The sequence below is a fragment of the Brachycentrus maculatus genome, unplaced genomic scaffold (assembly GCF_059751285.1).
Source record: "Brachycentrus maculatus isolate JH-2025_06_01 unplaced genomic scaffold, ASM5975128v1 h1tg000194l, whole genome shotgun sequence".
Classification (NCBI taxonomy): domain Eukaryota; kingdom Metazoa; phylum Arthropoda; class Insecta; order Trichoptera; family Brachycentridae; genus Brachycentrus; species Brachycentrus maculatus.
The window spans coordinates 695,560-718,349 of NW_028280945.1; the positions used below are offsets into that span (position 1 = coordinate 695,560).

Here is a 22,790-nt window from a genome sequence, read left to right on the forward strand (position 1 = left end):
ATGAGATTGAGGAACACCAGGATAAGAGAAATATGAGAGATCCAAGTCGTCGTTAGGTGGGAAAGACGACGAAGAAGACGATTGTATGCTTATGTGAGGAGAATTAAACCATCGAGACTCTCCCCCCCCCCCCACATTGCAGTGCACGGCCAACTCCAAGGTAGACGACTCCCGAGCAGACTACCAAAGTGATGGATTGACAGCTAGAAAATAACATCGCAGGAGGTTAATACCTCTGAAAAAGAAGTGACAACTCCTACTCCAAGCAGAAGAAGAAGAAAAAGAGAAGAAGTCTTTGAGAATGTCCTTACATTTTTAAATGGATATTTCTGAAGAAAAAATGTACGGTCACCATTTTAATTTTTATAAATGGCAGCTTGTTTTAGTTTGTATTTTTACATTCAAGGTCTATAATTATTTTTTACTGTTATCACAATCACAATTCAGAAAAAATGTGCCAATCTTATTGGTAAGAGCGGTTATCACTGAAAATAAATGTGTAATACATATTTTTATTTTAAGGTTAATTTTTTCGATTTTTGGGAATTTTGAGTTAATTTTTTTTCACTTATGATAAAATATGTCCAATTTGGCCCTTGTCGCCAGTAGATTTCTTGTGAGTTTATCCCCGTGCTCATCAAGGCTTCGATTAGGGCGGACTGGCAATTGGAGGGCAGAACGGGGGTGGGTCGGTCACAGGGCGGTGGAGGGGTTGGATGAGGTGTAAACTAGACGTGGGGTGGCTTTAGTATGCCTTCAATTGATCGCCTACTGCACATGTATATTAGTTTATTATTAAACTGGGTGATTAGCTATTATATTTAGAGTCTTGAAAAATATGGGCCAAAAATAAACCTATCAAAGCAAGAAGTACAATTTTAATAAGAACCATTATATTATATGATACAATTAGTTTTTAAAACGTGGAATATTTTAATGAAAATATAATTAGTATATTTATAACATTTTGAACGAATTGCACATGCGTTTTATTAAAGATTCATTTAAAAATAAAAAATAAAAAATTTAATTAAGGTGTTGGTATAGCCATATAAATACAGTAATTTTGTATAAAAATTAACTGTTAACTCTTCGAATACAAACCATCTATTTTTCGTAATTTTTTTACAGCGATGATTATTGTCAGTTTTTCATACTTTTTAATATTTATATTCTATTTTTTATAAATTGATACGTCAATTGGTTGGTCAAACGATGTGAATAAAATCATTATTAAAAGCTCTTACGATATGATTTTTCATTTAAAACTTACAAAATAACTTTGTTATAAAACCACTAAACAGTTTATTATAATATCATTGATCGATTTGGCAGTCACTTTGTGGGAACATCCATTCTTAATTTTGAATATGATGCAGAATGCGTCGAAACACGTGTCAAATGGATATTAAGAAATAGTTGTATTTAACAAGTAAAACTTAAAACTTTTTATATGTAAATTATTATGCAATGTCTATTTGTTTTGAAGCACAAAGCTTCTATCTTATTACTGATTAATACCAAAATATATTTACATGTCAAAATATCTCAATATTTAGAAATAGAGTCTCGAGTAGCTATATTTTTTGCGATGATTGGCAGTATTAAGCGAAGGACTTCATATTGAATCTCTAACCGCCACAAAAATTCTTATAAACAAAGATAGTAATTTTACAGCAACGTTATTTTGTGAGGTAAAAATTATTGCTTCATGTCATTATGTTTATTTTATCAAATCTTCATACTTTAAAGCATTTTTAAGTTAGTTTTTCGGCTATACCAAAAACTCAATTTATATCAAAGTACGAATTTTCAAAATACCTATAAAACAATAAAAATTCAATCGCTCTAAGTCTTATTACAAATAATAAGACGAACATTTTTCATCTCAAAAGAAGCACTTTTCTCAAATAGAATACAACAGTATGTAAAGGGATTCTACAAAGGTATAAACCCGCATACACATGACCGGGTGATTTTTCCAATTGCATTTTCTTTCCATTTCTTGCAGATTCTTCTTAGCGCAGTTACGTTTCAAACGTAAAATACAGGCTGTTTCTTTTTAATAGGAGATTTATCGGACTAGTTTGGAAAAAAATAGCTAGGTTCTGCTACTAGCTCCAATCATTTTTTTAAATGCTTAAACCATATTGACTGTAAGTTCTTAATCATTCCTTAGAGACATTAATCAATGGGTAACTAGTACTTTTTGTTTCCCGATTAGGATGGTATTTGTACAACTTAAAAAAAAATGTCTTTTCAACTCTTTTAATGTCAAATTGTCAAATATGTAAAAACTTGTCAAATATAAATAAATACCTATACAAAATGTGTGTGCGCATTGCATTATCAAACCATAAAAATCATGTAATTAAAAAACTGAATTTACTTATGGCTTCTTTTAAAGATGTAGTTATTTTAGATTGCATATTTCTAAGACTGATTTATACAAAGATCTTGCTCAAAAACAAGTTATTTGTCAAAACAGATAAGATAAATAGTCGACAGTAAAAATGGTAATAAAAAATAGTTAAAAATATTTTTTTTTGTGTTTAAAAAAACTAACACAATTTTATAAAAGATTTTTAAACTTGGTCACAAATATCGAAAAAAAATTATGGGTTAATTCATTGCCTTATTCATATATTAAGGGTCAGTTTTTAACCAACTAGCGTTATAATTTAGATTTATTAACTATACATTGATTAATTGGCTCTGAATAATTCTTCAGGGTTGTAAATCATTTTTATTTCTCGTTGTTACATAAATTTAATAAAATTAAACTGAATAAAATTAAACATAATATCGTGGGTGTACTGGCAAAAAACGTTAACTCGGAAATATTCAATAATGACTTAATGATGCAAATTACAATGTTTTCAACGTTCTTTAAACTGTAAAAATGTAATAAGTAGTTTGAAATGTCATATTTATGTGGTATTAAAAGTATGTTCAATTTTAAGTTTAAAAGCGGGTATTTTATGCAGTCTAAAAGCTTTAATGTATTATTAGATTATAACCAATATTTTTAGCTTTTCCACTTTATTTTTATTTGACTAGCGACCGGGTTTCGTCGCTGGTCAAATAAAAATAAAGTGGAAAAGCTAAAAATATTGGTTTTAATCTAATAATATATTAAAAATGCAATTCCATCACGAAGTGTCAGTGGATAATATAAATCTATTAAAAGCTTTAAATAACAGGAATTATTCTATCAGGAATTTTAGACTTAACGTTTTTTGCCAGTATACATACCCATAATATAATTAAAATGATTTTTAATGTACGTTTTGGGTCGTGGAGTCTTCTTAAGTTGAGTTAAAAGGTTTTTAGAAAGGAGGACACACTGTATGTTATGTAGATAGTTGAATAATATGTAGAAAGATTCCTTTGAGTTTTAAAGAAAGTTGTGCTTCGTTTGCGAGCACTAAGAACTTGAATCGCTTGCCCGTTTTTTGCCTCTCCGATGAACTATGTTTCAATTTCAAATACATATTCGTATGTAGGTAGTCGGTACTAACCGAACCACTTTACTAGTTACGAAAGGCAGAAGAAAGTAGTAAAAAATTGAAACATCAAAGGAAATAAACAAGGTTCACTTTGCGAGCGTTTAATTTTTTAAATTTTAAATCCGCGTTTCTCAACGCGAGTGACTTCAATCGCACTTTAGTGGGCGTTTGAAGTCACTTGGAGACGAACAAGCATTCAAATTGTTTGGGTCGATTGAGGTGCTTGAATTTTGATGAAAACTTAGGTTTCTAATGAAAAAGGATTTAAAAAAAGAGGTTATGCAAATCCATTAATGTAAAGATGTTCGCAAAGACTAGTGGTGTGGCTACCCCTTTCTCTCTGCCCACCCCTACGATGAAGCAGCGGCGTGATGATTATTTATCCTGAAATATTTATTTTCAATTGGTATGGGTTCATCCACCATACAACCCAGACCTGGCCCCAAGTGACTATCATTTGTTTCCAAAAATAAGGAATATTTTTATTTTTAAGTTATTTGACAGATGAAATAAAAGTATTAGGGTTAAGGGAGAATACGTTGAAAAGGAAAAATTGTTTAAAGTTTCATTTCATTATCTTTCCCTGTCATTCCGCGAACTTTTTGACCTCCCCTCGTATAACCAAGCATTCTCATACTTTTGTTGATTATTTTGTTTATTTACGAAAGCATTATTTATTGCATTATACATATATATATAACATTGCAAACATTCTTCGCCTCTTCCACGTTCATGCATCTCCTCATACATACCCGCCGATTGTTTCGACTCCTAACCTGACCACAAGTATTTGGCATACTTGATCTTGAAGTTTTTCCGGTCTTCCTCTGCTCCTATTTGCAATTAAATTCGTCTCATAAATTTGTTTTACCGTTCTTTCCTCACTCATTCGTTCTACATCTCCAAACATATACACGTATATATATATATATATATATATATATATATATATATATATATATATATATATATATATATATATATATACATGTATATATCATTCACTGATGTAGTTTTCATAAGTACACGTAGGTAAACATTTAGAAAAAGTGTCCTGCACTGTCAGAGTGAAATGTAAACGGCCTTGTATGTTACGTGATATAATCCTTTACATAATATTTATTTATGTATCGCTTACGCCTGTCAGAAAGAACGTATAACGCAGGAAGTCGTTTATGTGACAAATAACGTAATTTATTACACCATTTTAATATATTTCACGTCACTTTTATTGTACCGTGCACAACAAAATTTCGGTTTACTCTAATGTTTTGGTATTTGAAACTGTGTTGTTTTATTAAAAACAATTCTTAACACACTTATAACAATAAGATAAATGACGAAACTTAATATTTTCGTTCGTAGTACTTTGTTGTCCTGTAATCTTATAGTCCGCCTCCGTAGTGCAATGGTCAACACGATCGGCTACCTTTCCGGAGGTCCCGAATTCGATTCCCAGAGGGTGGGGGGTCAAATTAATGTAAGTGATTTTCCAATCTCATATTTACTCAGTATTACCCTGGACTGGTACTTAAAGTGGAGGGCTGATCACCTTTCCTTCATGTGTTGACGATCAAAATAACACTTCGTTTATACGATGCAGTGCCCTATGCAACATATGTTGCAGATAAGGGTTTGAAGAAGATGAATAATCTATTTTTATTTTTCACAAAAATGTTGTAAAAAATAATAACTGGTCAAATTACAAGCTTCTTAAAAATTTAAATAGTTTTGTAGGTTTTTCCAGTGGGTATGTAAAAATAATACTGGTTTCGGATCTCTCATCCAACAAAAGGTCTCTGCTAAATAAAAACATTATCAATCCAACATAGATTGCTGTTGTGAATTCATATGTACCTACTGTGTCATGAGATTGATCAATATATCTAGGAGTCCTAAAAAGTTAAGTGGTGTGGTTGTCAATCATGGGTAGAATGCTGAATGTTACACGTGTGTAAAGTGATAAACCATATACCCTTTAAATACCGAGACTTTAATATTCTTCTTTATATATGTTGAGATATTAAAAAAGTATAATTTTTCTAATTAAAATTTAACTTAGTTTTAAAATCACAAAAAAGTGATTTTAAAACAAAGTTACATTTTAATTATAAAATGGAAAATTAAAAAAGTTAGTTCTGCAAATATAAATTACATAAATTTTCTATTCATTTCGTAAGTTGTAAGCTCTGGGATGCTTAGACTTCCATCTTCAAATTTAAAAAAAGATAGACGTCTCATATCATGTTAAGACACCTTTAATAATAAGAACTGGATCTAGTAGATATAAAATCATCGATAGAATTGGCACATCGCGAATCGATACTTTAAGTCACAAAAACGTTAAAAAGTTTTCCGCCAGTATAACGCCAGAAGTTAATTCAAATAATGGAAAATGCAGAGCATAAACTAGACACCGGGAATACAGCATACAGCCTTACACCCTCACAGCTTCCACTCTGGTCTGTTTCCCCTTTGTCCGCTTGTCTGACTCGCCAACTTCCTGAAACTTTCTCAATAAAACGACGTTTGATACTCCCACAGATTTATTTTGATTTTAATATTCACCCTCTTTTCAGCCGGGGGTAATAATATTAAAACAGATTTGTTTCGGTAAATAATTTAAAAAATACATAAGTAATTTTCAAAAAGATAACATTATTCATTCTTGCGAAGTTGAAGGCAAAAAACTTAATAGGTAACCATAATTATTATGGTAAATAAAAGAGAGAATTTCTTGAAAGAAATCATATACAATTAAACGATAAGAAAGTCGACTTCGTGAATTTAATATTCCTGTTTTTTAAGACTCTTCAAGACTCCTTCAAAAGTAATTATAACATCGAAACATTCGACGTGTATATTAAAGTAGGTCAATTTGATTTTATAATAATTTTCTTCCACTTGCGATACGTTGGTAGGTGAAAATGATTAAATATTGTAATTTATGTATAAATGTATATATATATATATATATATATATATATATATATATATATATATATATATATATATATATATATATATATATATATATATATATATATATATATATATACATATACATATATAGAAAAGTCACCGAGTTGTGACATTTCTTGGTCAAACTGCATATCTAAAACAACTATTTAAAATGGGTTTCCACTTAAATTTTAATCGACTAGTAACCGGGTTTGGTAATTGCCGACATCATCAGATTGGTTTGTCATCACATATGTGGTGGTGACGGTATCGACGAAACTCTGTTACTGGACAAATAAAATTTATGTGTAAAAAGATATATGTTGTCGTTTTATTATGTAAAGATATATATTATTGACATTTTTATTGATATACTAATACAAACGGATATAATGTAGATGGAAATATGGGAGACTAGGTATATACAGGGCTTGCGACCTGTCAATCTCTAGGTTAAGTTATTAACGTCATGTTACTCGAAATTCGATTGATGAGTAAAAGGGATTTTTATGTATTAGGGGCGTTATAAATTATTTAAGCTTGTACTTGTACGGATATGCAACAATTTTCAACGCCATGAAGTTAGTTAAAGTTCTGTTTGAAACATTTGACATTTAAATGTTTATAGAGAAACAAAGTGACTAAATTCGAAGTCAAATAACCAGTAGAGGTAAATTATTGATAAAAATGTGTAAAAATCAAGAAAGAGTGATCCATATAATGTACAATTAAGATTTGACGATATGTTAGATCTCAAATCTTCTTCTAACCTTTATCCGCATCTAATGGTGCATAGAGCACTGCATCATATTGATGCAGTGTTATCTTGATCTATACTTACATAAAGGCAAGGTGATCACTCCTGCGCTTCAGGGACCAGTCCAGGGTAATATGAAATAAATATTAAAGTGTAAAATGACTCATGTTTATTTCCAACCCCCCCTGGGAATCGAACCCGGGACCTCCAGCACGGTAGCTAAACACGTTTACCATTACACCACGGAGGCATACACAGATCTCAAATCTCTTGCCAAAAACATGACAAAAAACCCGATAAAAATGAAGACAGCGAAATTGTTTCATGGCTGAAAATTAAATGCTTGCGATGTGAGCACACTAGACCAGGAAAAAATCTGTATTAGTATTCGTATAATTCATTATACGAATACTAATACAGATTACTACTAAAAAATCTTCAGATTTTAAAAGTGATTAATACTAAAAGTGATTAATACTAAATCTTCAAATTAGATGAATACTAAAAAATCTTCAGATTTTAAAATCCTGTCAATATTTGGGTGAGGATTTTCAGTAATTTTTCCTTCATTAAATTATTTATACAAAGAAGAACTAAGAAAAAGTAGAAAGATTTGCTGGTGATACTGGTGCAATTAATATTTAAAAATGCGTAATACGAAGCCTTCATTCTAGAAAAATAATGCTCGGAAATCACTATGGGTAGGTACTTTCACTCTAAACCGCACATGCAGGAATGAATAAATGTCGGTATTCACAAAACGCGAGGTAGCGAGAAAATTGCAGAAGCAGATGAGTTCTTCATCTGTTGATATTCCTTTAGTATAATGGCGATCGTTAGCTTTCAGACTACCGAAAACGGCTGTGTCAATAGTGTAAGTAGTCCTCGTGCTTTGTAGGGGATTCGCAAACTCTCACTAAATATTTTAAGGGGTGGCGAAACTAACTGTGCTACGGAAAGGGGAACTTTATATTAACGTTGTTATAAGTTTTAAAAACCGCAAGATTCGCAGTTTCTCTGGGACGGCGCATCGAAATGCTGAACGCTCACTGTACCTGGTTTTAAGGTACTATTTATTCAAGGAAAATATTCAACACTCCTCACCTTTATTATGATTTCCTTATGTACATCAATATCATTTTATGTCGGTAGACATACTGCATAAGGAATCACATGAAATTATAGTTACTTTAAACATAAAGAGTAAATCCACTCACGAGTAAGGCATAGGCTATAAAACTTAAAAAGTTGAAGCCTGAGTAGGGTTATGATAAGCAGTGTTGCATAAGCCGTCGCTAGATTTCAGAGTCTCTTGGACGTTAGGTAATTCAAAAGAGACATAAACAAAATGTATAAGTTACTGGATTATTTATTGTACAAGTGTCTATCTATATTTATATTAAGCCTGTAATATTGTTTTAGCATCTTCAAGGTAAATTAATAACTTAATAATTTAATTCCACAGTCACTTGGTGGGAATTATCTATCCATTTCAATTTAAGCTTTACTTGGTATCACTCTTTCTTAAAATTTATTCTAACACATGTTCCGATACATTCTGCATCATTTTTAAATACCGTATTTTTTCTTAATAGTGCGGAATGCGTCGAAAAACGTCTCATAATAGATTTTAGGAAACCATAGTATTTACCAAGTAAAACTTAACTTAAAAATGGATAGATGTTACCACCAAGTGACTGCCAAATCAATGAAAACAATTTAGTTTTTACCGTTGAATACTATTTTTTAAAGTAAAAATATCCTTAATTTTTTTACATCAACGGTTAGTCTAATCAAAACAAAGGTGGTTTTGTGACCATACAAAAACCAGATTTGACAAATTCGTATTTTAAATATCGTTGAAATTTTATCTGTTTTAAGGAAGTATTTACTTATATGCAGAGTACGGCTGTCCAAATTTAAAACACAGTAAGGGACATTTTTTTTGTAGTAGGTTTTTTTGCATTTTTGGACTAAGTAGAGTCTCTTTAGTCCATAAATGCAAAAAAAAACTACTACAAAAAAATGCCCCTTACTGTGTTTTAAATTTGGACAGCCGAGTAGGTTAAGTGTGATTAAAAATAAAGATTGGTTGCCTGATTATAATTTATTATCCATCTTGGGTACATGAATGTATTGGTATCACATAAAACAATAATGCCATAACATTGTATATACAAAAATATAACCTTAAACTTAAGACCTATTTTACATAAAATCTACTTATTAATAAGAATTGTACACCTTATTTTAATTAACAAAATACATAGAATGCTTACTTTATACAATAAAAGGGTGGTTTTCAAGTATTTTAAATAAATACAAAATAAAAATAATTTTTTTAATTAATTGAGAATTGATATGTTTGATTATATACACATGACTTTATACAGTAAAAAAATATTATTAAGAAAATAAAATAAAAAAATTGTTATATTTATAATATTGATGTTAGATGTATGTTTACTTGACGGAAATTAATACAAATACGTCTGTTTTCGTATTTAATTTTTTTGTTGATTTGGAATTAATTTTGTTGCATATCATGATCGTTTAAACATATAAACTAAACATTTGTATAATACTACTTTTTTAGATCATCATTGAAAATAAGAATTTTTTCGAGAAATATTATTTGTATTTTTATCGGTCAATGAGAACATCTGTAGTTCTCGAAACTAGTCGTGTGTAAATCAATAAACTTGAAAAATATGTCGTAAATGAGGTTTTTATTTTTGAAGTCAAGATTTGAATGAAAATGTAATATAAATAGTTAATTAAAAATTAAAAATAGTTACGTAGGATAGTTTAAATTAGGCATCGTTTTTAGTATAGTTTACAGGGTATTTCCAACTTACTTATTTCATAGATATTTTTTTCATCAATGACAATTTCCTTACGAATGATGTATTTTAAAATCCAAACCAAGAAATATAAATATTAATTGATTGTGTTTGTAATATAAGAAAATGATATTGAAATAAGTCAAAAAAATATGTACGAAAAAATGTAAACATTGAATATTTTATTTTTCAAGATATAATGTTAGACATTGCTTTATGGCGATATCCAATACAGAAAATGTGGTGAATTTATTCCATATTTTAATTATTTTATGTGAAGCTGAAAAAAGCACAAAAAATTAATATACGCATTTAAATTAATAGTTTGTTAAATTAAATGTATGGAATAGTTATAAAACGTTATTATTTTAGGATGAAAGTTAGTGAAGCTCTATTTGTGTTAGAATCATGGAATTTAGCACAATTTTGTTTGAAAATGGATTTCACACAGGTAAAGGTATTTGCAATAAATTTAGATATTTTCCTATGTGTTCAAAATCAAAGTCAAATAAACAAGTATTCTCCGAAACACGAGCGGTAATTATATAAAATTTAATCATGATATTCTTACTTACTTAAGAGCGTATTTTTTATGTTAATTTACAAAGCAATTTTAATAATATCCTTATAAAACATCACATATTGACTAGTTTGACATTAATAACATTGTTTATTTTACATATATTTACATATTAAGGGAATGAGAATTAAAATTCAATATCAATAAATCGTCGGCTTAATTTGTAAATAAAACGACAGACATGGGTTTGCTTTGCAAGAGAGATTAAAAAACGTAAAAATGACATAAATTTCAATAATCGAATGAACTCAACCATCTTCATTCATTCAATTTAATACGTCATCTTCAGTTTCATTCAATTTAATACTATAAAGATCTTTAGATTAATGGAATATTTTCTAAATACTGATAAAAAAGGCCCTTCGTTGTACAATAAAATTTAACGCAAGATCGCATTGACGACCAATCAAAGATCGTTGGTTCAGAAATATTAACCTTTTCTCAGGTTTTCAGGATAAACACATTTTCGGGAATATTCGATTATGAAAATAATCGAACTTTGACTAGAGTCGACGATTACTATTAATTCAATAAGTAATCGACGAGTATAAATTTTCTAGATTATGTAAATGACTGTTTAACAATTTCAGATTTTTTAAAGTTGAATATATTATACACGTAACTTGAAGGTTTTTTGTTTAATTTGAACCATCTTGCGAAAATTACCATTTTCTATAATACCTATGATTATTTTCAATTATGTAGAAATCAAAATATCGAATTTTTATGATTTATCTATTCCAGTTCAGGGCCTTTTACCCCTGAAATAGAATTTAAACGATAAAAGCGTTAAAACTTGATCAATTGATTCAGTTTTCATATTTTCATGTAAAGCAAGCCCAGATGACGTATAAAACCGACGTCATTCGTCAAAAACGTATAGGGTTGCCAATCATTATCATACTAAGTGGTAATATTAGGTGAAAATATAGGGAATCAAATGATCAGCTGATTTGAGACATATTTGGCGTAAAAAATGAGGTCTCAAATGCATAAATTCTCAAATGAGAAGAGAAAAATCCCTTTTCCCGCTAGTCAAATTGTTGTTGGAATATGAATACTTAAAATTTGAGAATATCCAGAAAAGCTTTAGGGAAAATGTGGCAACCCTAATTAAGTGTTATTTAAAAAAAAATATCATAAATAAAAATCTGTGATAAACCAAATTTTTATTTGGAAATTTGGCTAACTCGAGAGTTTAAAAAAAGGTAAAAATATTCCCTCCACTAATTGAAAATACGATAAAAAGTAAATTATTAATAACATACAACCATTTTAATGATTGACGAATGTCCATTTACATACTGAAATAACAATTCACAAGTTTCTAGTACCTGCCACTATGAACTCTATTTTATTATTTAAATTTATCATCTTCTTAGATGGCTGAAAGCGAATTGAGAGATGAATGTATTAAGTGCCAAGGATCCAGCTAGGATGAAGGATGCTTCGAGAGTTGGTGACGATGAAGATGACTCGTCTTCTTTGTGCGGTGACCCAGTGGCCTGCCACGCGTTGTCCACTACTGATTGCTCGATGATATTCTCCAGCGTATCTGAAATGATATGAAAAAAAATTATACATATCTTCATGTACTAAAACTGCCACCTTAAGGTAGGATTATCGAAAGCCCGCTACTTAATTTTCTTTAAACCCAGGTTACATTAAACGTGATTGAATTTTTTTATTGAAACATCGTATTTATATTGAAAAACGAAGTTTTTCTTCGGAATAAATATATGGTATTGAAAACAAAAGAGTTATGAATGGTGAATGTTAAACGTGTGTACAGTGATCACTTAACCAGTGTATAAAAGGTCATAAGCCCTGTAAAAACTCAGATTTCCATACTCTTCTTCATCTTTGTTGAGATGTCAAAATGTGATTATATTTTGTATTAAAAAAACTTTAAATACTTTTTAAATTTTTAAAGCAACCTTGCCCTTTGCCCTATGTTTTACAAATGATAAAGAAATCAAGCTTGAATCTAATGGTAACAAAAATATACTTATATATTAATGGATTTTTTTGTGGATCCGGTAGTCTTACTTATAAGGGCAGTACAGGAAATTGAAATATTTTTTTATTTACACACTGAACCAGTAAGGGTTCATGATGTGGGTGTTTAACGTAAATGTCTGAAAAACGTGTGAATTTAATTTTCTATTTATAAACTTCTTTTTCAAGGAATTTTATTTAACTCAAAAACAACTTTTATACAATAAAACATTTATTTTTATCAAACGAGTTCTAAAAGTATCGAAGCTTTCCTACCGTCAGTAAATTTTTGTACCGCTTAATGTAATGTAGGAAAACAAATCAACAAAAAATCAAAATTAAATGGTTTTAAGGAACACGGAAAAAATATTTTTAAGCAGTAATCATACTGTTTTACTTTATATTTTCAATTTGATATTTTTGAATGAACTTTTATATGTTTTATTTAACATGATACTCAAAAGACTATTTTGAATTTTATTAGATGATTTCGTATTTTTTCTCACCTTTAACATTCAAAAGACAAACCCAGGTAACTTTTTGACGTAATTTTCTCTTAAAACACCGTTTTCGTATTGATGAAACAAATTTTTCTTCGAAATAAATATATGGTTTTGAAAACAAATTGTCATTGAAAGGTAAGGAGTGAATAGTTTCAAAACATATTCTAAAATACGCAAAAATCCAATTTGTACGCTAAAAAAATTGGGGTAACCTAACATCTATGTTAACTGAGTTTAATTATTGCGAGTATGGCCTTAAATGGTCCCTAAAGTGTATGGTCCCTAGTGTGATGAGTGAAGAGCAGAGCCCTCGGTTGTTGCGTAGTCAGTAGTTTGGAGGGCCAGTTGTTTGGTGAGGGAATGTATCTTCCAACCAACCAAATAGTTTAAGATATAGTTGCATAGACTATTCTAAGTAGAACATTCAGTTAAAGGGAAACATGACTCATGTTCTATTGTAGCGCCAAACTGTAAACTGGCTTTGGAGCAAGTGTAGCCTCTATCCACGTCATCACTAAAGGCCATTATAGCAAATCAGTTCCGACGGGGAGTTTAAACTTCTTCTCCAGTAACCGCATTGAAACTGTTGCCCAACACTGAACTACCCTCGCTACACGGTGGGTGAGAATGACTACCCATTTTAAGGTATTATTTTAATTTTATCACGTATATCATTGTCATATCAGAAATTACAGCTTATTTGTACGCTAAAAATATGTCTGAAAGGGTGTGGATTTATCAATAAAAAAAATTACACGTACAAAAAACAAAAGCGGGTTTTGGTTTATATTTTAATTCAAGAAAGGCGTAAAACAGATGTTTTCGAATTATTTTTGATTTTGTTATTTGATTCAGCAATCACTTTCTGGTCATATCTATCAATTTTCAATTAAAAGCCTTACTTAGTGAATATCACTGTTTATTATCACAAATATTCTTTCAACCTTCCAAGCACACAACTTTAAAAATTAGACTTAGCTTTACGTACAGTGTTTGAAAATTATGCGAAATGCATCGAAACACGTGTTACAATAGATTTGAAGAAATAGTGATATTTACCTAGTAAAACTTATTAATGAAAATGAAATATTTTTATATAGAATGTAAAGGTGTTCGTGGCTGGAAAATTATTTATTTAAATTTACATGTACATTAAAACAAAGCCATTCACAATGTACATATTATTCATTCATATGTACTCGTATTTATTAAACAATGTGCAAAAGAAAATAACAGAAAGTTCTAAGGAAAGCATATAAAAAATAATAAAACGTATAAAAAAAATTACAATACAAAACAAAATCACCAATATACACCATGTTCTACAATCTGAGAGGAATTGCCTACATCTAGTAGTGCTGAGATGAAACGGATCCACCTCTCTTGGTAGGTCGTTCAGCAGACCGATCATTCTCCCCACAGGGCATTACTGATGGTAAATTGGTTCTGCACTCAGGAAGAACAAACGGTGTTTGTTACCTGGCTGTAAAGTAGTTATTCGGTACATATATATCAATGCGATAGGAATCATATCAATTAGTCTCCTTCTCCTTTTTATGGATCCTCTGGATCTGTTTGTGCCGCCGTTTGTCGCTCTTGGGATGTTGACTGCCAGCTATCTCTCCACCTTTGTGGAGGTCTGCCTGGGAGTCTACGTCCTTCAGGGTTTTCTTTAAGGGCGATGCGTGGAAGTCTGTCCTAAAACATTCTGTTTACATGCTCATTCGAACACATGTTTTGTGTGTCTTCATTTTACTTTCCTCTCGATGCTCGTTTGTTCCTATATACTGAATCCTTGAGGCATCCAGATATAGCTGCAGCTGTGTTGATTTGTTTTAGAGATTTGTTTTAGACACTTGAATTCCATCACCTGTTCAACGGTTCTGTTATTCACAACTAATTTGCATCCTACTAGACTCTTTGAAATGGTCATGCTTTTATTTTTGTCAACAGATATCATCATGTTGTATCAATATGTATAAAAATACAAAAAAATAAAAGAGGTATCCTAGCTTTATGGCCACGCTGTATAAAGTTATATTTCGTGTAAAACCCTTAAAAGTTAAAAGTAACATTACTCACCGTAAGTAGTGACGTCTGAAGCGGATTTTTGGTCCACCGGAGGTAGCGGCACCACGAATCCTGCGAAAGAAAATATCATTAGAATTTTCCCTTTGACAAATGTCGCTTCCGAAATATTTACAAAGTGAAAAATTGTACACGATCAGTTTCACAAAGGTTTCTGCCAAGTGAAAGTCGACATGTTACATGTGAGCGAGGAATGGAATAAAATACAATAAACTTTCAGGGTGAAGATGAAACACAAAAAATACTTATATGCTTACGTAGTGTATAGTTAGAGGTGTGACTAATATGTAACTGTTACATTTTAATTTCATTAATTGATTCATCAGTCACTTTGTGGTAAAATCTTTGCATTTTTAAATAATATTTATTTATAACGAACAAGCATTGAAAAACACTGGAACCCAGGTTTTTATAAGCATTTTTAATTAAAGGTTTACTTAGTAAATACCACTTTTTATTAAAATCTATTGTGACACGTGTGTTGGTACATTTCGCCTTAAACGGTGTTTGAAAATGATGCGGAATGCAACGAAACACATGTCAATATAGATTTTATGAAAAAGTGGTATTTACTAAGTAAAATTAATTTTATTATTTCACGTTTCACACTTTTACATTTTGTTACTTTTTTGTTTTTTTTTTGAGAAAATTATTTTGCCTATTATGTTCAAGCATTTATAGTATTTTCATATTCATATTCAATTTGTATAGTAAATTATAAATGAGAAGGTTGACCTCTAAAAGCAATACAATGGATAAAATGGATTCAATATCTTATATCTATAAAAAAAATTATCACGTTCATTTATTTGTCTTGTTCGTTTTTTCATATTTTCCAAATAAGACACCACTAAATCTGTGAGCTCTTTATGCCCTATTACTTCATTTTTTTTTAAAACTACATATCATCTTTCACATATCTTGTTTCTGATTTCAATCTTTCTTTTTAAAAAAAAGGACATATCCACACTAAACAAGGGACATCTGGTGTGGACGTCTCATCACACTCACAAAAAGAGTTTTGTCTAATTTTAAAAACGGATGAGGTATTCTCAAAATGCACTCAGTGGTAGTTGATCGTAAGTTTCTATTCATGAATGTTACACGTGTATAAATTGATCACGATTACGTGTATAAAGTTGCATATATAAATTTAAGTAAAGTTGTAAATCATAGGTAGAATAGTAAATGTTACAAATGTATAATGTGATCACTTAAATTAACGTATGACACGTCGTAAGCCCTGTTAATCACCAAATTTCCACATTCCTCTTCATCTTTGTTGAGATGTGTCAATATAATTATTTGTCACGTTTTTAAGCGTTTATATTTTGGATTTGAAAACGTCAAAATTATGAAACGATTTAAAATGTTCGTTTGAAAATTTTAATTAATAAATTATGAACATTAATTATATTTGTTTACGCATGATGAGGACGTTGTATATATGTGTGTGTGTGTGTGTGTGTGTGTGTGTGTGTGTGTGTAATTTATGTTAATCATGAATTTGCAGACGCATTGAAATACATTGCACTGTCCATCAACCGAATGATGGATTGTGAGGAAATCAAGCCATACGACATTATAATAATCATCAAATAATTATATACACTTATTACAATTTGAAAAACCATATAAAATTTTTGAAGGAATCACTTGGTTTTAACCACTTGAGTTTATTTAAGACAACTGGTTTTGCAAGCTAAGCTTCCATCTTCAGGTCTAAATGTAAACTGAAACATAAATAATTGTTCTTTAATTAAGGAGAGCTTAGCTTCCGAAACAAGTTGTCTTTAATAAACTCTAGAGGTAAAAAAACAAGTGTTTTTTAAAATAATTTCAACATGTCTTACCACAAAGTAAATGCCGAAACAATAAAAAAATACCATATATAATGATGAAAAAAACTTATGCTTGCACTATGGTATATTATAATAAATAAATAAAATATTTTTAGTTTTTATTCCAAAACTTTTGATAAAATAGCAGCCATTACAAATGAATTTATGTATTAATTTTAACACAGATTTTTTGAATCTACTAAGTTGTATGTTATTAACAAAAATACATGAAAATTAATATTGTGACAATTGTTTCGCCTAGTGGCATTTTCAAATAAATGTTTGACATTCGTTTGAAATTAAACAAAGAAAAATTTAAAGAAAGCGCCAAAAATGTTTGTAAAAAGTTTGAAGGGCGGAACGCACCCTTACATCGCGTCGGAATGTAAGGGCGGTAGTGCCGCATCACGCTGACGCTAATATCCGTCATCTGCTCCATGAACTGGCATATTTTATCAGGATCACGAAACATTTGTCCGTTTCATCAACACCTGCCGCCCTAATCGCAAAAATAAAGCGTTCTCGCGGAAAAGGGGTCGCCGTGGAGGGTGGAATGTCGAATTAGCCCTTAATGCTGTTTTGCCATTTCCCATTCAATGTAAACGCATTAACGGGTACTTAGGGGATGAATCAAAATATTATGTTTACCGGATGCTTTAGTTAGGCTTGGTTTCCTGTGTAATAAACGGCGAAAGTCAAATTTGACTTGAAATATGTATAAAAGTGTAAAAAATATCAAAAACTTAAAGATAGAGAGCATAGAACCCCACACCAACCTTCGTTTCTTCCACATCCGTGCATCATTGATCATTTTCAATAATTTTAAATACTTGATCACGGGAAGTTTTCTTCGGTGTTCTTCGGCTTCTATTATCAACCACATTTTCCTCATAATTTTTCTTTTTCACATAATTATTATCCGCACCCAATGGCACTACATCATATATAAATATATAAATATATATATAAATATATATATATATATATATATATATATATATATATATATATATATATATATATATATATATATATATATATATATATATATATATATATATGTATATATATTTTTCTTTTTCACATAATTATTATCCGCACCCAATGGCACTACATCATATAGAAGCAGTGTTATCTTGATTGTTAACTCATGACGGAATGATGATTAGCCTGCGCTTGAGGTACTAATCCGGGGTAATATTGGAAAAATATAAATAATATATTTATATATATATATATATATATATATATATATATATATATATATATATATATACATATATATATATATATATATATATATATATATATATATATATATATATATATATATATATATATATATATATATATATATATATATATATATATATATATATATATATATGTATATATATATATATACATACATATATATATATATATATATATATATATATATATATATATATATATATACATATATATATATATATATATATATATATATATATATATATATATATATATATATATATATATATATATATATATATAAATATACAGTATATGTAAACACAAATAAAATGGTAACGTTTTACTTGTTACAAGTATGTTAAAATAATTTAATAATATGTACAAATTTATGTTTATGGATTATCTAATTTATCCTATCTTCTTTATAAAAGATGTGCTCATGTTTTTTCCACTCTATAAAATAAAACATGTCTGAGCAATAATTTTCCTATCACTCAAAACTGAGATAAATTGAATGGCGATAAAAACAGATGGAGACTAAAGTGTACATCCATCTTGTTGAAGTTGTAATAGATTCATTGTTCGATGTCACCCGAGGATTAATTTAACGAGTCGAAATATTTTAAAAGGCCGATAAATTGAAGTGAATAGAATCGGAAGATAGATAAATTGTCCGTATAGATGTTTAATTTGGAATGCCCTTTACGGGGAATAATTAATCACCTAGTTCGCGGCAAATCGTATCCGTAAGGGTGATTTATGTGAGGCAACTTTGTGAATAACATCCGAAATAAAAATCATATTTGAATAAGAGCGATTGATTACAAAGGAAGATTTGTGGCTAGCAATTGAATGATATTTACAACATTTTAGAGTGCGTCCGAATACTTGTTCGCGAATCTGGGTTTTCTCCACTTTGGAGTTATTTTTGTTATAAAAATAACTGATCAAATTATAAAGTGTAAGGTACAAAAAAATTATGTTTTCAGGCGTTTTCCAGTACTTACGTAAAAATTATCATGGGTTTGTATTATTTATTGATTCGGCATTAACTTGTGGAATGACATGATTATTTTAATAAAAATTAAACATTTGAAAAATCCACTTAATTGAGTTTTATTTTTATTTACGACTAGTTTCGAAAACGACCATTGTTTTCATCTTCTGGTACAAATTAAAACTTAGTTTTAATTTGTACCAGAAGATGAAAACAATTGTCGTTTTCGAAACTAGTCGTAAATAAAAATAAAACTCAAATAAGTGGATTTTTCAAGTGTTTAATTTTTATTAAAATAATCATGGGTTAGGATCTAGTATATAGTAAAAGAGTCTCAATTCAATACAGATGGCTGAACTCATGTGTACTGTGTCATGCGATTGATCAACACATCTTAAAGTCCCGAAAAATTTGAGTGTTGTGGTTGTCAATCATGGGTAGAATGGTAAATATTGCACATGTGTAAAGTGATCACTTAACTAAAATATGACTGTTCATAAGCCCTGTACATACGCAGACTTCCATATTCATCTTATCTATGTTGAGATGTCAAAAATGTTAATTTAATGATAAATGATCATTTTTATTAAATGATAACATAGTATCCGATCAATGTTATAAAGTTTAGAGGTCGTTATTTTATACATTATATCTATTCTTATGTAAGTCGACTATTCATTAATGAATGGCATATTGAGTTTTGGCATATCGCGTTTAATAAAAAATATATATAAGGACAGAAAAAAACAAAAAACGGAAGATATTCAATATAAAATCTTAAAAAAAATATTTATTCATCATTTTTAATAAGTTTTACTCGGTAAATACTATTATTTTATTTATTATAGTACACAGTATATACCAAGTCCGCCTCCGTAGTGTAATGCTAGCACGCTCGGCTACCGTTCTGGAGGTCCCGGGTTCGATTCCCAGGGGGGGGGGGTCAAATAAATATAAGTGATTTTTTCACTGTAATATTTATTCAAAATTACCCTGGCCTGGTACCTGAAGCGGAGGGCTGATCACCTTTCCTTCATGTGTAAACGATCAAGATAACACTGCGTTTATATGAAGCAGTGCCCTATGCACCATTGGGGTGCGGATAAGGGTTTTATTATTATTATATACCAAGTATGTAAAGCTTAAATTTAACATGGATTGATATTACCACAAAGTAACTGGCGAGTCAATTAATGTTATCCTATATTTTCGTACAATATTGACGTCCAGTTGGGGTAAAAATAAACCCAAAATATCTCAAGACAGCTCAATCAAAATAAATAAGAAATTAAAATTCGATAAGAGTGAACAAAAATGTAATCGAAAAACTTTTCGTTGTAAATTTGAGTGCCAACCGTTTCTATAAAAACCAATTTAGATGTGAATAAAAATGAGGGGAGAGCCATTAAATTGTGTCAAATCTGGAATCGAATTTTATAACAAGAATAAATACGAGAATGTTCTCAAAATACTCAATCTTATCTGATATTAGATAAGATAGTGAGGGGATACTACTCGAAGATAAACGGAGGCCTACTAACGCACGAGGGATAAGTCCAGTTTTCTATTTAATTTAATTTGTTTTTTGTAAAATATTTCCTCTACAAAAAAGTTTAAAAAATATTGTATAAAATAACTAACAATTCACAATGTTTTAAGTGTGTTAAAAATAAAAATAATAGTTGGTTAAAAATTTTAAACAATTGAAATTGTATAAACTTTTTGATTTATTATAACCTTTTATAATTGATTATAATGATTTACAACACAAAAAATGACATTTTAAAAAAATATGAGAAACAATATGAAAGTCTCAGTATTTACATGGCTTCTGACTTGTGACAGACCGGTTAAGTGATCACTTTACACACGTGCAACATTCACCATACTACCCATGATTTTGATGAACAAGGATTTTCATAGTCAAAATTGTTGTGATTTATATAAATCTTTATAGCCAATTATAAAAGATTGAACAGTTTGTAATTTTAATTGTGCACAATTTAAACTAATTATTTCGACACACTAAAAATATTGAGTAATGTAAAGTCTTTACTACAATATTCCAATTGACTTGTTTGTCAAAGGAAATATTTTATGTAAAATAAATCAAAATTAAATTATAAATTGGACTTATTACTAAGTCATAGTAATTGGAGATAATCCAGATGCTGTGAACAAGTATTTGGACACACTCAAAATGTTGTAAATAAATTATCTGATAAAATTATAAGCTTAAATAATAAAAATGAATATGACATTTTCTGGCGTCTCTCATGTGTGTGATTATAATCCAGGATTTGGACCTCACATCCTAATAAAAGAGTTTTTCTTCAATAAAAAGCTTCTTTTTATCTCACCCATAGATGTCTCTAGTAAAGTTCTAGTGATTCCAGAAAAATGTTTTGAAATTGGTTCATTTATACAAAACTTCCGAGAATTTGAGAAGTGTGGTTGTCAATAATGGGTAGAATTGGCGAATGTTACACGTGTGTAAAGTGACCAATAAACCAGCCTATGACGGTCGTCAGCCCCGTAAATGCCCAGACTTCCATATTCTTCTGCATCTTTGATGAGATGTCAAAAAACAATAAGAATTTAACTCCTGTAATTGGAGACATTCCAGATTTTGTGAACAAGTATTTGGACAAACTCAAAATTTTGTTAATCAAATTTAATTGAAAATTGGGGACGTATCCCATAGTCATAGTCATAAGCCCTGTAAATACCCAGACTTACATATTCTTCATTCATGTTGATTTAACAATTTTTTTTTTTTTTTTTTTGCATTATTACCAGTTTGTCACTTGGTCTCATTGTGTACTCAACCTTCCGTTATACTGTACATAGTGACTTGTAGTATCTCGTTACTCTGAACACTACAGACTGTTAGTGGTTTATGGGACAATTTGCATCGTGGTCAGCGAATATTGATCTGGTGATAAATAGGGTGGTCGTAAAATTTTACAAGCGGTCAACGAAATTCAAGGAATACGGCCATTTCTCATATCGTGTTAAGATTTTAGTAAAAAATTACATAAAAAAATGCGGAATGCATCGAAACACATATCACAACAGATTTTAAGACATAAGTTTATTTGATACGTAAAAGTTTAATTAAAAATGATAGGTGTTACCACAAAGTGATTGCCGATCAATTAATGAAAAATATATCTGCAACAGTTGATACGTACAAAAAAATATATTTTATGAGTTATGAGATTATTGATTCAACGTTTTGAGTGTGTCCACATACGTGTTCATAAATCTGGATTATCTCCAATTAGGAGTGATTTTACATTATTTTTGACATCTTAATATAGATGAAGAAGAATATGGATTCCTTGGCTTTTACAGGGCTTGCTACTGTCATAGGCTGGTATAAGTGATTACTCTCTTTTTCTTCTTCAAACCCTTATCCGATGGTGCATAAAGCACTGTATTTATTTATATTATATTGAATAAATATAAGGGATT

General features: G+C 29.8%; 1 protein-coding gene across 1 annotated transcript in view; it reads right to left on the reverse strand.

Annotated features, from left to right (window-relative positions):
* Positions 1 to 11,334: 11,334 nt before the first annotated feature.
* LOC148307710 (lachesin-like) overlaps positions 11,335 to 22,790 on the reverse strand; it is a 275,466-nt gene continuing 264,010 nt past the window's right edge. The window contains exons 10-11 of the mRNA XM_088262956.1: positions 15,234 to 15,293; positions 11,335 to 12,205 (exon numbers count right to left, since the gene is read on the reverse strand). Coding sequence (XP_088119082.1) covers positions 12,021 to 12,205; positions 15,234 to 15,293 — 245 coding nt within the window. The 3' untranslated portion in view covers positions 11,335 to 12,020. The remainder of the gene's footprint in view (positions 12,206 to 15,233; positions 15,294 to 22,790) is intronic.